The sequence below is a fragment of the Balaenoptera musculus genome, chromosome 14 (genome assembly GCF_009873245.2).
Source record: "Balaenoptera musculus isolate JJ_BM4_2016_0621 chromosome 14, mBalMus1.pri.v3, whole genome shotgun sequence".
NCBI lineage: Eukaryota > Metazoa > Chordata > Mammalia > Artiodactyla > Balaenopteridae > Balaenoptera > Balaenoptera musculus.
This window is the reverse complement of record NC_045798.1, coordinates 30,538,425-30,551,861: the sequence shown is the minus strand read 5'-3', so window position 1 is coordinate 30,551,861 and position 13,437 is coordinate 30,538,425. Positions and strand designations below refer to the sequence as shown.

The 13,437-nt window shown below is 40.6% G+C and overlaps 1 protein-coding gene across 1 annotated transcript in view; it reads left to right on the top strand.

The window, feature by feature from the left end:
- The window catches only part of RAB31 (RAB31, member RAS oncogene family), a 109,198-nt gene that overhangs the window by 57,046 nt on the left and 38,715 nt on the right, over positions 1-13,437 (top strand). The window contains exons 4-5 of the mRNA XM_036823480.1: positions 6,589-6,660; positions 7,743-7,849. Coding sequence (XP_036679375.1) covers positions 6,589-6,660; positions 7,743-7,849 — 179 coding nt within the window. The remainder of the gene's footprint in view (positions 1-6,588; positions 6,661-7,742; positions 7,850-13,437) is intronic.

Sequence of the window (13,437 nt, the reverse complement as noted above, 5' to 3'; positions counted from 1 at the left end):
TTCCACCACTGCTCACCCTTGATGTGCAGAATTTTGCTGCTATGGAATTTATGACACCACCAACCTGCGTGTAAGGGATTTTGCCTGAAGCAAACTGGGTGGTCTAAAGGATTAGGTTTCCTGGAATAACACTTCCTGCCTGTGTGCTGAGTGTGTCTGTGTGTGTGTGGGTGTATAGGCACACAAAGGATGCTGTGGGATGGGAAGAAGGGAGCTTTGTTTTGCAGGTAAGGCAAGAGCAGGGCAGGGGAAGGAGGTTCCATGCAGAACCTGTCTCACCTTGAACCGTGAGTGTCCTCACAGAGCTGGGAAAACCTGAGCCCCGCCACCGCCACCCCCACACCAGTACAGAGCCAAACGCGGGTCAACACCCTGTCTTGGGTCTTCATCCTGTGCCCCTAAGGTGGGTTCTCAGGACACTCACTAGGTCCCTAGATGTTAATAAATATTACTTGAAAAATGGTAAAAAGTAAATCAAAAATTCTGAGTTAAAAGGAAAATAAATAGGTTCCTTTACTACAGAAATTTTCAGAGCCTTTCGCGTACTAATAAAACTCCGTAAACCTCCAGGGGAACGTTGTAATATGTAGAGTTTCTCAAACTTACATGACCAAGAAGCTTTTTTCCAAAAAGTACTTCAAAGGGCACAGGGTTCTGCAGAAAACCCTTCTTTGGGAAATACTAAGCCATCTTGGCTCACGTGCCATTTCATATTTTTCAGAAACTTGAGTTTAATTGCTGCCCGGTATTCCATCATACAGCTAAGCCAAAGTTACGTTTCCAGTCCCCGATGGTTAGACATTGAGGTTGATTACAATTTTTCAGCATTACTGATGATTCTAGAATGAATTCTGGTTTCTTTGAGGCCACCGCTGATCATCCCCTTCAGAAATGGAATTGTTGAGTCAAAGCATAGGAATGTTTTAAGACTTTAAAAAAATTTTTAATTTTATTGGAGTACAGTTGATTTACAATGTTGTGTTAGTTTCAGGTGTACAACAAAGTGATTCAGCTGTACATATACATATATTCATTCTTTTGTAGATTCTTTTCTCATATAGGTTATCACAGAATATTGGGTAGAGTTGCCTGTGCTATACAGTAGGTCCTTGTTGTTTATCTGTCTTATACATGGTAGTGTGCATGTGTTCATCCCAAGCTCCTGATTTATCCTTCCCCCCTGACATTTCCCCTTTGGTAACCATAAATTTGTTTTCTCTGTCTGTACGTCTGTTTCTGTGTTGTAAATAAGTTCATTTGTATCATTTTTTAAAATTAGATTCCATATATGAGTGATATCATATGATATTTGTCTTTGTCTGACTTTGTTCACTTAGTATGATGATCTCTAGGTCCATCCATGTTGCTACAAATGGCATTATTTTATTCTTCTTTATGGCTGAGTAATATTCCATTGTATATATGTTCCACATCTTCTTTACCCACTCCTCTGTCGATGGACATTTAGGTAAGACTTTCTAAATACATTGTCCAGATGCTTTCCAGAAGGGTCATGCCCACTTATCATTCTGCCCGTTGCTGGAAGTGGGAGCAGCACTTTTGCACCTGTGAAAGCTGAGGGTCTTAGAAGCTCAGAGAAGGCCATTCCCTTGCCCTCACTCTGTAGACATCCAGCAGTTACAGCACAAACAGTCACACACATGGGCATAAACAGCCTCTTCTTTTGGGGGACAGATTGTTCACAAGGGATTTTGAATTGGCATTTATTGTGCTGATTTTCAAATAACCTTTCAAGGTGAGAGTTTTTAAAAAGTTTTATCAACCTTCTGTGATTGAGAACTTTGTTTCTAGAAGAATCTTTCATGAGAGTGTTTCATCAGTCTTAATTCCGACCCCACGGAAATGGAATGATGTCATGTTGAGTGTTGAGGCCGATTGTGGCTTTTGTTTTATATTTGTAGGGGAAAAGTATACACATTGTAGGCCAGACGTGATTTATCTTTTTGTCCTCCACAAACATTATCCTTTGGCCAACGCATTACTGGGTTTTGGAACTGAGACACGAACTTTAACTCATTAAAACCCCCAGGTCCCCGGTAATAAAATTTAAGTGGCTTCATCAACAGATTTATTTCAAAATGATTCCATTTGGAGGAAGGAAAGAGCAAGTAATGCATTATATACAAAGCTCTAGTAAATAATTCATGAGACCTGCACAGCAGTGACCATTTCAGATTCACTTCACAGTGTTACAGCTGAAAACGAATTCTGTCTTAGAAAAGCCACGATTTGCTCCTCTTTGTGTATACATTTTTGTACTGACTCTCCTGCTTCGAGTGTTTAAGTGGACCATTCTTAGACGGAGGCTATTTTGGAAAAATAGACATTTTATATAATTGGGCTAAAAGGACACTTTATATGTATTCCTTTCCATTAGCAAAGCAGGAATGTTTTAAAAAATACATGGCTTTTTTCTCCTTTATGGCAGGAATTCTGATTTTGGTTTCTGCATCTGGAGTGGGTTGCCAAAGGATGGACTAAAAATAGATTTTTGATGCCTGACAAGGACAACAAACACAGAGCTGTGCAGCCAGTGCCTATGGAAAGGCTCTGTCCTCAGTGACTCCTGGTCAGCGGCCGGGGTCCTCCAGCTGGGAACTCCTGGGTCCATCCTGAGCTCCATCCAACCCGTTCCCTTTTCCGAAAGCCACACAGGAGCAGGGGAGTTTCTCATCAAGGTGGATGGAGACTTGCACGAGGGCGGTGGGGCTGGGGTGGGTGGCCTGCTTCTTTGCACACTCTGGTGAGGCCACACTAGCATCCTGCAGTAAAAGGAATCCTCGGCTATGGATGTGCTTCCAATTTCCAAATAGGATCATTTCAACTTGGCCAGTGTTGATTCAATGAAAAGTATTGCACGGGAAGTAAAAATGAACGATGGTTTTGTTGTTTGCCAGAAAAACATCAGGATCCGAACTTTCTCTCCCTGCTCCCCCCCCTCCCCCCGACTCCCCAGTAAATATGCTGCTTTTTATTTTTATTTCTTTTTCTTTTTTTATATTTTATTTTTATTTTATATTGGAGTGTAGTTGATTTACAATGTTGTGTTCGTTTCAGGTGTACAGCAAAGTGATTCAGTTGTACATATACATATATCCATTCTTTTTCAGATCCTTTTCCCACATAGTTTATTACAGAATATGGAGTAGAGTTCCCTGTGCTGTACAGTAGGTCCTTGTTGATTGTCTGTTCTGTATATAATAGTGTATATATGTTAATCCCAAACTCCTAATTTATCCCTTCCCCCCACCTTTCCCCTTTGGTAACCACAAGTTTGTTTTCTATGTCTGTGAGTCTATTTCTGTTTTGTAAATAAGTTCATTTGTATCATTCTTTTAGATTACACATATAAGTGATATCATATGATATTTGTCTTTGTCTGATTTACATTCACTCAGTATGATAATCTCTAGATCCATCCATGTTGCTGAAAATGGCATTATTTCATTATTTTTTATAACTGAAATATGGCTGCTTTTATAAAATTTAAAAATCATTTAAAAATCATCATAAAAATTTATACAGTACAGACTCTTATGAGGAAAAGGTACACGTGATGAGAAATCCCACTGTTAACATTTTGAGAAACATTATGTTATGCCTATACACACGGACACACCCAGACACATTTTACCCGAAATTATATTATGTTGCGTCTGCTGCTCTGAGACTGTTGTTTTCGTTTAACGGTATGTCAAGGATATCTTTTCCTATATATAAAAATCCTCACCATCATTTTAATGGTTGTGGCATTTCCATGATATACATACACCGTTAATGAATTCTCTATGATGAACCTTTGGGTTGTTTTGAATATTTTTCTCCTATTTACCACATAGAGATGAGGATCTTTGTGTGACGATCACAAAAGTGGAACTTTGGGGTCAAATGATACACACGTTTCAACTTTTTGTTATATGTTACCAACAGTAGCTTTGAAAGAAGATCTTTTTTTTTAGATAAAAATTGTATATGCTTAAAGTGTGCAACACGATGATTTGATGTATGTATACGTAGTGAAATGATTACTGCAGTCAAGCTAATTAGCATATTTTCTCTTCACATAGTTACCCTTTTTAAGTGGTGAGAACATGTGAAATCTATTCTCTTGGCAAATTTCCGGGTTCAAGTATTATCAACCACAGTCATCATGCTGTATATTCCATCTCTAGACTTACCCACATAGCTGCAACCTCGTCCCCTTTGATCCGTGTCTTCCCACCCACCCCTACCCAGCGCCCCCATCTCCTGCTAACCACCACTCTGTTCTTTGCTTCTATGTACTTGACTTTTAAAAAAAATTGATGTATAATTGTCATACCACATTATGTTAGTTTCAGGTTTACCACATAGCGATTCGGTGTTTGTATGTATTGTGAAATGATCACCACAATCAGTCTAGTTCACATCCTAGGTAACATTCGTCACTGCACAGTTACAATTTTTTTTTCTTGTGATGAGAACTTTTAAGATCTATTCTCTTAGGAACTTTCAAATATACAGTACAGTATTATCAACTATAGTCACTATGCTATTGATTCCCTCCCCTGACTTATTTATTTTATACTTGGAAGTTGGTACCTTTTTTTTTAATATAAATTTATTTTATTTATTTATTTATTTTTGGCTGCGTTGGGTCTTAGTTGCTGCTCAGGGCTTTCTCTAGTTGTGGCGAGCAGGGGCTACTCTTCGTTGCAGTGCGCAGGCTTCTCATTGCAGTGGCTTCTCTTGTTGTGGAGCATGGGCTCAAGGCTCACGGGCTTCAGTAGTTGTGGCACACGGGCTCGGTAGTTGTGGCTCACGGGCTCTAGAGCGCAGGCTCAGTAGTTGTGGTGCACGGACCTAGTTGCTCTGCGGCATGTGGGATCTTCCCAGACCAGGGATCCAACCCGTGTCCCCTGCATTGGCGGGGAAGCCCGGAAGTTGGTACCTTTTGACCACCTTCACCTATTTTGCCCACCCCTACCCGCGGCCTCTGGCAACCTCCAGTCTGCTCTCTGTATCTGTGAATTCAGTTTTTGTTTTTAGATCCACATGTAAGTGAGATCATATGGTATTTATTTTTCTCAGACTGACTTACTTCACTTAGCATGATGCCCTCAAGTTCTGTCTGTGGTATTGCAAATGGCAAGATTTCATTCTTTTTTATGGCTGAATAATATTCCTGTGTGTGTGTGTGTGGTGTGTTTATATATGTGTGTGGTGTGTGTGTGTGTGTATGTGAGTGTGTATGTGTGTGTGTGTGTGTGTATCATATCTTATTGATCCATTTATCAGTTGATGGACACTGGTCGTTTTTCCACGTCTTGGCTTCTGTAAATAATGCTGTTGTGTACATGAGGGTGAATATATCTTTTCAAGTTAGTGTTTTTGTTTTCTTCAGATAAATATCCAGAAAAGGAATTGCTGGACCATTTAGTAGTTCTAGTTTTAATCTTTTGAGCAACCTCCATACTGTTTTCCATAGTGGCTACACCAATTTACATTCCGGACAACAGTGTATGAGGGAGGGTACCCTTTCCTCCATATCCCCGCCAACACTTGTTATTTCTTGTCTTTTTAATAATACCTGTTCTAACAGGTGCGAGGTGATATCTCATGTGGTTCTGATTTGCAGTTCCCTGATGGTTAGTGGTGTTGAGCATCTTTCCATAAACAGGTCTTAAAATACATTCCTGTGAAGTGTATGAGCGCCTCCTGCCCCAAACCCACACCAACCCTGGATATGATCAATCTTTTTAATACTTAATAAGTTAATAAATACCCTATCATTGCTTTTTTTCATTTCTTTTATTATCATTGAACATATTTTAAAATATTTATTGGCAATTCATTACTCTTCCTGTGATTTATCTATCTATATATATCCTTTGTTCATTTTTCTATTGAGCTGAATTATCTTTTTCTTATTGTCTTTCAAAACACCTCCGTGATACATTCTTCAGATATATTCAAATATATTTAAAGATATATTCTTCAAAATATACATAAAATCTGTATGTAGCCCTAGGATAAGTATCTGTCCTGCTTGGGGATGAATGATTCTCATGACCAGCAACACTTGCTCTGTTCACATTTGGAACGAAGCTCATCTCTCTCACCATTTGTTGTGAATTTGTGGGACGGCAGCCTTCCAGACCTGAGGGCGGGAGCCGAGATGCCCTTGCTGCAGTGTTCCTCCTTAGCAGCCAGGCCTGGGTGGTGTGATTTGTGCCAGTCTCATCTTTTCCTTCCCTTGGCAAACATCTTCTTATCGCTGTATCATCCTAATGACATTGCCCTGGGTCCACCATATTAGATAAGTGGTGAGCAGTAGAGAAAAGAAAATTCATAGGATAGCAACCTTGAAAATAATGTTTAATTTTGGCTTTTCCCAAGAATGAATCTCATGGTTTATAAACTACAAGGGAATGTGCCGTTGAGGAGGAAAATTTAGCATCTGATCTGAATTCTGGGGAAATTCCAGGGATCCTATAGGGATGTTGTAGGGTGATAATTTTATGTTTAATTTGGGGTTGCATAAAGTATGTTCACTTTGGCCTAAAACTATCCCTTGTTCCTAAACAGTTTCATTCACTGGCTCCCATGTACTATCGTGGATCCGCAGCTGCTGTCATAGTGTATGATATTACCAAACAGGTAAGAAGGTGCCCTTTAGAATTTAGGTGCTGTTTATGGTGATCCTCCTAGAAAGACCAAGGCAGAGGCATCACTGAGTCTCCCCAGCAGCCTGGGGTGAGATTCCACAGTATGCTGGTTGGGGAGAGTGAACACCAGATTTTGAGTTTCTCTCATCTATATGTAGCTAAGCCTTTCAAATCTACCTGCTAAATTAAATAAACAACAGTGATCATTCGTTTTTAAAATTGACTGTCTGTTTGCAGGGGCAAGGTTATGCCTGCTAATACTGGTCTCCAGAATGTCAGCTTTTTAGGAAAAGGAAAATTACTTTTAAGTTTTGCATGTTTGATGGTTATAGATACTTATTTCCTATTAGTGTTTCAATCATACACCTTGAAACGCCGAGGATGATGTTTGTGTGTGTATAGTGTGTCTGCGTGCAGATGGGATGAATGTATTTTTCATTATCATTTTGAGGACCGAGGATACCCATCAATGAATAACGGCAGTGGTCTGCTGGCATTTCCCCCACTCCTGGAACTCAGCGTTCAGGACCTGCTTAACGGAACTTAGTTAACTGCTTTAACTAATTCGATGCTGTGACCATCCATGAGTTCCTGACCACTGCTTCCTAAATGGAGTGGCTACCTTGACTGTTTCCTGGAGGTCATTGTGAGGGAAGAGCAGTTTGGAAAATAGGACTCTAAAGCGTGCGTTTATGCACGCGCGCGCGTGTGTGTGTGTGTGTGTGTATTTTTTCTTTTCTGATTAAGCATGAACATTGGTTCAGTCCTATAGCTTTGTCTTACTCAAGTTGAGGTAAGGCTATAATTTAAAATTAATGTTATTTATAAAAGAAAATTACTAATATGATTATCTTAACTTCAAGTTTCCATTTTAGAAGGGCAACTTTTTACAGGCTCTGTAAGTATAACTTAGCTAATATTAAATTTTGTGCCAAGATTGGGGTACTATGTTAACCTTCGTGTGCCCCCTGAAGATATTTTTCTTCATTAAATTATATTGGGTTTGTATTTCTACATGGTTCAAATATTACACTGATGGGTCTTTCCCAAGATTGATTTACACTTTTGGTTTAGGATTCATTTCATACCTTGAAGAAATGGGTGAAAGAACTGAAAGAACATGGTCCAGAAAACATTGTGATGGCTATCGCTGGAAACAAGTGCGACCTCTCAGATATTAGGTAAGATGCATTTAAAAAATGTCTATGCAGTTCAAGTCCTCGACCCCGAATGTCTGTGCATAAAAGGCTGTCACAACTGTGTGGTTAAGTCTGTTCTCAGTGTCATAATTTAATCGATGTCATTCAGTTGTGGTGATCAAGGTGGTATTTATTCAACCAGAGTAGAATTGAGGGAAAAGTAATAGGGAGATGCACATTTGAGGGAGCACCCACTCATGAATATTTAAATCAAATTTCCTGTACAGAGTACAGTTACACCCCTGACTCTAGATGTCTTTGGGCTAAATGGTTTTAATATATTTTTTTAATTAATTAATTCATTTATTTACTTGGCCACGCCGCACGGCTTGCAAGATCTTAGTTCCCCAACCAGGGATTGAACCCGTGCCCTCTGCAGTAGAAGCTTGGAGTCCTAACCTCTGGACCGCCAGGGAATTCCCTTATTATTGTTTATTGTTACCTTTTCTGTTGTTTTTGTCATTATTACTACTATTACCATTTTAGTAACATTTTCATATGGTGAGGAGGGTTAGAATTCTTCACATTTTCCACAGCTTCCCTGTTTGTTTTAGTTCTAGACTTTAACTTAAGGTTGTAGCCAGGTCTATATAATCTCACTGTTTTGTTCTAAGATCTGAATTTGATGCATCATATGTGAACATTTTGGCTTCCCCCAGAGACACTGGATGTTGAACTTCCTCTGCCAGGAGAGAGGTTCGTAGGGACCCAGTCTGCATAGACAAGAGCTGTGATGATAGCTTTATCTAGCCTGATAAGCTAACTATTTTTACTACATAAAACTGAAATAAAAAAGAAAACAGTGAATTTGTGTTGTCTCCATCCCCTGGTTAATTTAATTCTCAGCAATTCGAGTAGTTGATTTTCGTAAAGACAATGACACATGCTTCAGGTTTTGCTAGTCCAAATATGATTAAACCAAAGTGTAATGAACAACAGGAATAGATCTTGTAAAAGCCCTTAAGATGGCCTTTGCCAAATTGCTCTGTTTCTTTGGGATTTCAGAAGCTTTATATCACATTGCATCAGGTTGGTTTATAATAACAGCCATAACCACCACTTACTTGTTTGTTTTTCTGGGGGCTGGACAAATCTTTAAACTCCCCAGACTTAGTTCAGATCTCTGCCTTCTGCACTGTAATCCTGAAACAACCTGCTTGTCTAGAATTCCCAGATGAATGGTTTAACTTTTGTCATGGGAAGGAGGTGGGGTGGGTGGGTGGAGGCAGCCTCTGCTGAGAGAAAGCCTTTGCTCTCATCCGACACCATCGAACTGTGGTAAAGGTGCGACTTTCAGTAAACTAAGCCTTGTGTGTCCTGGGAGAACTAATGGATGACAATTTAAGCAGAAAACGATTTAAACGTGAATGGAATTAGTTAGCACTCTTGACTGTAGGGAATTGAAACTCAATTGAAATTAATTTCAGGAAAAAGGGGAATTTATTGGAAGGTACTGGGATCCACATGATAAAAAAAACAGGGGTGCCTTTAGCTCTGGTATTTGATATGTTCCAGCTTTGGTTTCTAGAAAGATCCTGGCCTGGCGCTCTCTTTGTTTCTACATTGCCATAAAAGGATTGCCCCACGTCATGAGAAAGCATTTGTGGCCAAGGGAGGGGATGTGGGTGGGACAGATGATTTCTCCCACCATAATCATAAGAATGGGAGGGTGGGTAGTTTTGAGGAGGGGCAGTTCCTGGAAAAGTCCAGCCTGATGTCTGTGACATGTTGGTTTGGCCGCTGGCACCGAAGTCACACTGTTTCTTAGGGTGGAATTCACTGTTTTGCATTCTCCTCAGCAGATGTTCTGCTTTGTCTGCTTATCTATGCAGTTTTCACAACCTCGCATTCACATAATCTTTCCGTCTCACTTCCATTTGTAAATGCACTCACAGCCACTCCATCCCCAAAGGGAGACGATCCAGCGCTGCTTCCAGCTTCCAGTGTGACATCATGGGGTCCCCCCTGGTTTGGCCTCAGTGGGTCTGAATGTGGCTTCTCCAGCTCCCGTAGTTGTGGTTTAAAGGGTGGAATGTGGATCTCTTGTTAGACACAAAACTCTCTTAGATTTTTCTCTTTTTTAAAAAAAATTAATTAATTAATTTATATATATATATATATATTTTTTGGCTGTGTTGGGTCTTCGTTTCTGTGAGAGGGCTTTCTCTAGTTGTGGCAAGCGGGGGCCACTCTTCATCGCGGTGCGCGGGCCTCTCACTATCGCGGCCTCTCGTTGCGGAGCACAGGCTCCAGACGCGCAGGCTCAGTAGTTGTGGCTCAGGGGCTTAGTTGCTCTGCGGCATGTGGGATCTTCCCAAACCAGGACTTGAACCTGTGTCCCCTGCATTGGCAGGCAGATTCTCAACCACTGCGCCACCAGGGAAGCCCAGATTTTTCTCTTAAATTCTCCTTGTTATTGAATCAAGGACATAACTCCCTTTGCAATTCTCCTTCAAACCTCTGATTAACTCAACAAGAAAACCCAGTTTGATGCTAGTAAATTTAAAATTTTTAAGCATTTAATATATTTTATTGAGATAATTGACAAACCATAAGACCCATGTTTTAAGTATGCAGTTCAATGAATTTTGTGTATGTATAGAGTTGTCTAGTCAGCCTCACATCTCATTTTAGAACATCTCCACTCTACAAACAAGCATCATGCTCATTTACAGCCACTTCCAATTTCCACCTCCTTCCCGCCCCTAGCAACCACTAATCTACCTTTCTGTCTTTATTAATTTGCCTTTTGTGGACATTCTGTATAAATGAAATCATACAAATGTGGTCTTCTGTGCCTGGCTTCTTTCACTCAGCATACTTCCAAGGTCCATCCATGTTGAAGTTTGTATCAGTTACCTCATTCATTTTCATGGCTGACTGTTATTCTATTGTGTGGATACACCACATTTTATTTTTTCATTCACCAGTTGAAATTCGAGTTGTTTCCACCTTTTGGCTATTATGAAAGGTGCTGCTGTGAATAATCATGTACAAATTTTATACGGACATATGTTTTCATTTCTCCTGGGTGTATACGTAGGAGTAAAATTTTGGGGTCATTTGGTAACTCTGTATTTCATAATTTGAGGAACTGCCAAACTTTAAAAAAGAGGGAAAAAAAGAACTTCAACCCTAGCCTCACACCTTATATAAAAATTACTCTAAAATGAATCATAGACTTTAATGTAAAATGTAAAACTCTTAGAAACTTTTAGAAAAAAATGTAAGAGAAAATCTTGAGAATCTGGGGTTAGGCAAAGAGTTCTTAGACTTGATAACAAAAGCCCAGTGTATCTAAGGAAAAATGGATCAATTGGACCTCTTCAAAATTAAAAACATTTGCTCTGAGAAAGCCCATGTGAAGAGGATGAAAGACAACGTACAGACTGGGAGCAAATATTTGCAAACCAAACATCTGACAAAGGACTAGCATGTAGGCTACATAAAGAACTCTGAAGACTTAATGGTTAACAAAGTCTGATTTTAAAATGGGCAAAAGAGATGAGCAGACATTTCACCCAAGAGAATATCAAGATGTTGAGCAAAGCCCTGAAAAGTTGTTGAATGTCATAATCAGGCCATCAGAATGGCTAAAATAAGAAAGAGGGCTAACAACTAGTGCGGGTGAGGGTGGGGAGGAACTAGATCCTTCGTACATTGCTGATGTGAGTGTAAAACTCTGGAAAACAGTTTGGCGATTTCTTTAAAAACTAAATATGAAATTACCATATGCCCAGCAATCACACTCTTGGGCATTTATCCCAGAGAAATGAAAACTTACGTTCACAGAAAACCTGCACATGAAAGTTAATGGAAACTTCTTTAAAAGTTAATTAATTATTTATTTACTTTTGATTGCACTGGGTCTTAGTTGAGGCATGTGTGCTCCTTAGTTGCGGCATGCGAACTCTTAGTTGCGGCATGCATGTGGGATCTAGTTCCCTGACTAGGGATCAAACCCACGTCCCCTGCATTGGAAGGCAGATTCATAACCACTGTGCCACCAGGGAAGTCCCCACGGAAACCTTATTTGTGATGGAATCAGTCCAGATGTCCTTCAGTGGGCACACCAGGGTGCGTCACACTGTGGAATACTACTCAGCAGTGAAAAGGAACAAGACGGGTACAAGCAACCTGGACGAACCTCCAAGGAAATATGCTGAGTGAATAAAGCCAGTACCAAGGGTTTCATGGTGTATGATTCCACTTATATAACTTTGGGGAATGAAAGCAGTTTAGAAGTAGAGGGAGATTGGTGGTTATGGTCAGGGTGAGGTGGGCGGAGGAGGGGGAGGAAGGACAGCATGGACATAAAAGGGCAGCACGAGGCATCCTTGTGATGCCGGAAACATCCACCTCTCTGTGGGGAGGACACGAACCTACACAAGTGATAATACACACACACAAGCACCAGTAAAACCAGGGGAATCTGAACAAGATGGAGTGTATTGGTGTCAGTATCCTGGGTGTGATGTTACAGTTTTGCAGAACGGTGCCATTTGGGGAAACAGGGCAAAGCGTACAAGGAGTCTCTCAGTATTATTTCTGTAACTGTGTGTGAATCCACAGCTACCCCAGTACAAATTTCAGTTAACAAAGTTGGATTTAGATAAAAATAATAAGTAAATATTAGGCAGTGGTGTGTGTGTGTGGACATGTATATGTGCACATATACATGCATATTATGTATATTATATATGATTAACTAAAGTTTTGTAAACACACTGAGCCAAAGGATGAATTTAACCACTCCCCCGCCACACCCACTGTACAGAAGAAAAACGGGAACTATATTAAAAACTCCCATTTAGGAAAGTGGGGAAGGGGAAGCCTGGTGGATTGGTCCTTGCCCAGAGGATAAACTTTCTCCCGCTAGACAGAAATAGTCTGGTAAATGATAGGCCTGCGAGCCTGACGGCACCTGCTGTTGACTCCTTTCCATGGCAGTGGAATTGCGTTCTTGGCCAACCAATCCAGCTGCTCCAGATTCCGCCTGCTGGTACGATTTTTCTGGGGAGTTAGCCAAGTCTCTACACCCCAGACCTTATTTAGAGCTTGACCTTCTTTTACTCTAATCTAAAATACTTTGCTCTTCTGTAATTGCCACAAGACTATAGTTTCTTTTTCACTGGGGGTTGGAGAAGGAGAGTATGTAGATTTGGTGTGTATGTGCGCGTGCACGCATGTGTGTGCGTGTGCGTGTGTGTGTGTGTAGCGGGAGCCGGGCTCACCTAACAGACTTCGGTTGTGTAAGCTTGTAAATCCTTGAGCAGAGCTAGGCCTGGCGTGTTTTGAAAGTGCCTGGACTTGAAATGGGATTAACTCCCTGAACTTGACTCAGCCCGCTGGAGGCGTTTGTGTGCAGAAGTGCTTCGCAGGGGAGATGCCGATCATGGGGTCAGTGGGTTTCACATCCACCAATATTCCAGAAGAGGGTAGAAGGGTCTGACCACACCCCAGCGTGAAAGGCCCTCACGGGCATCTGGTCAGAGGAACTCAGGACTTCCAGTTTGAATTTTTTTTTTTAAGGCTCCTGATCTTTGTGAGAGATTTTCCTGAATATCTTG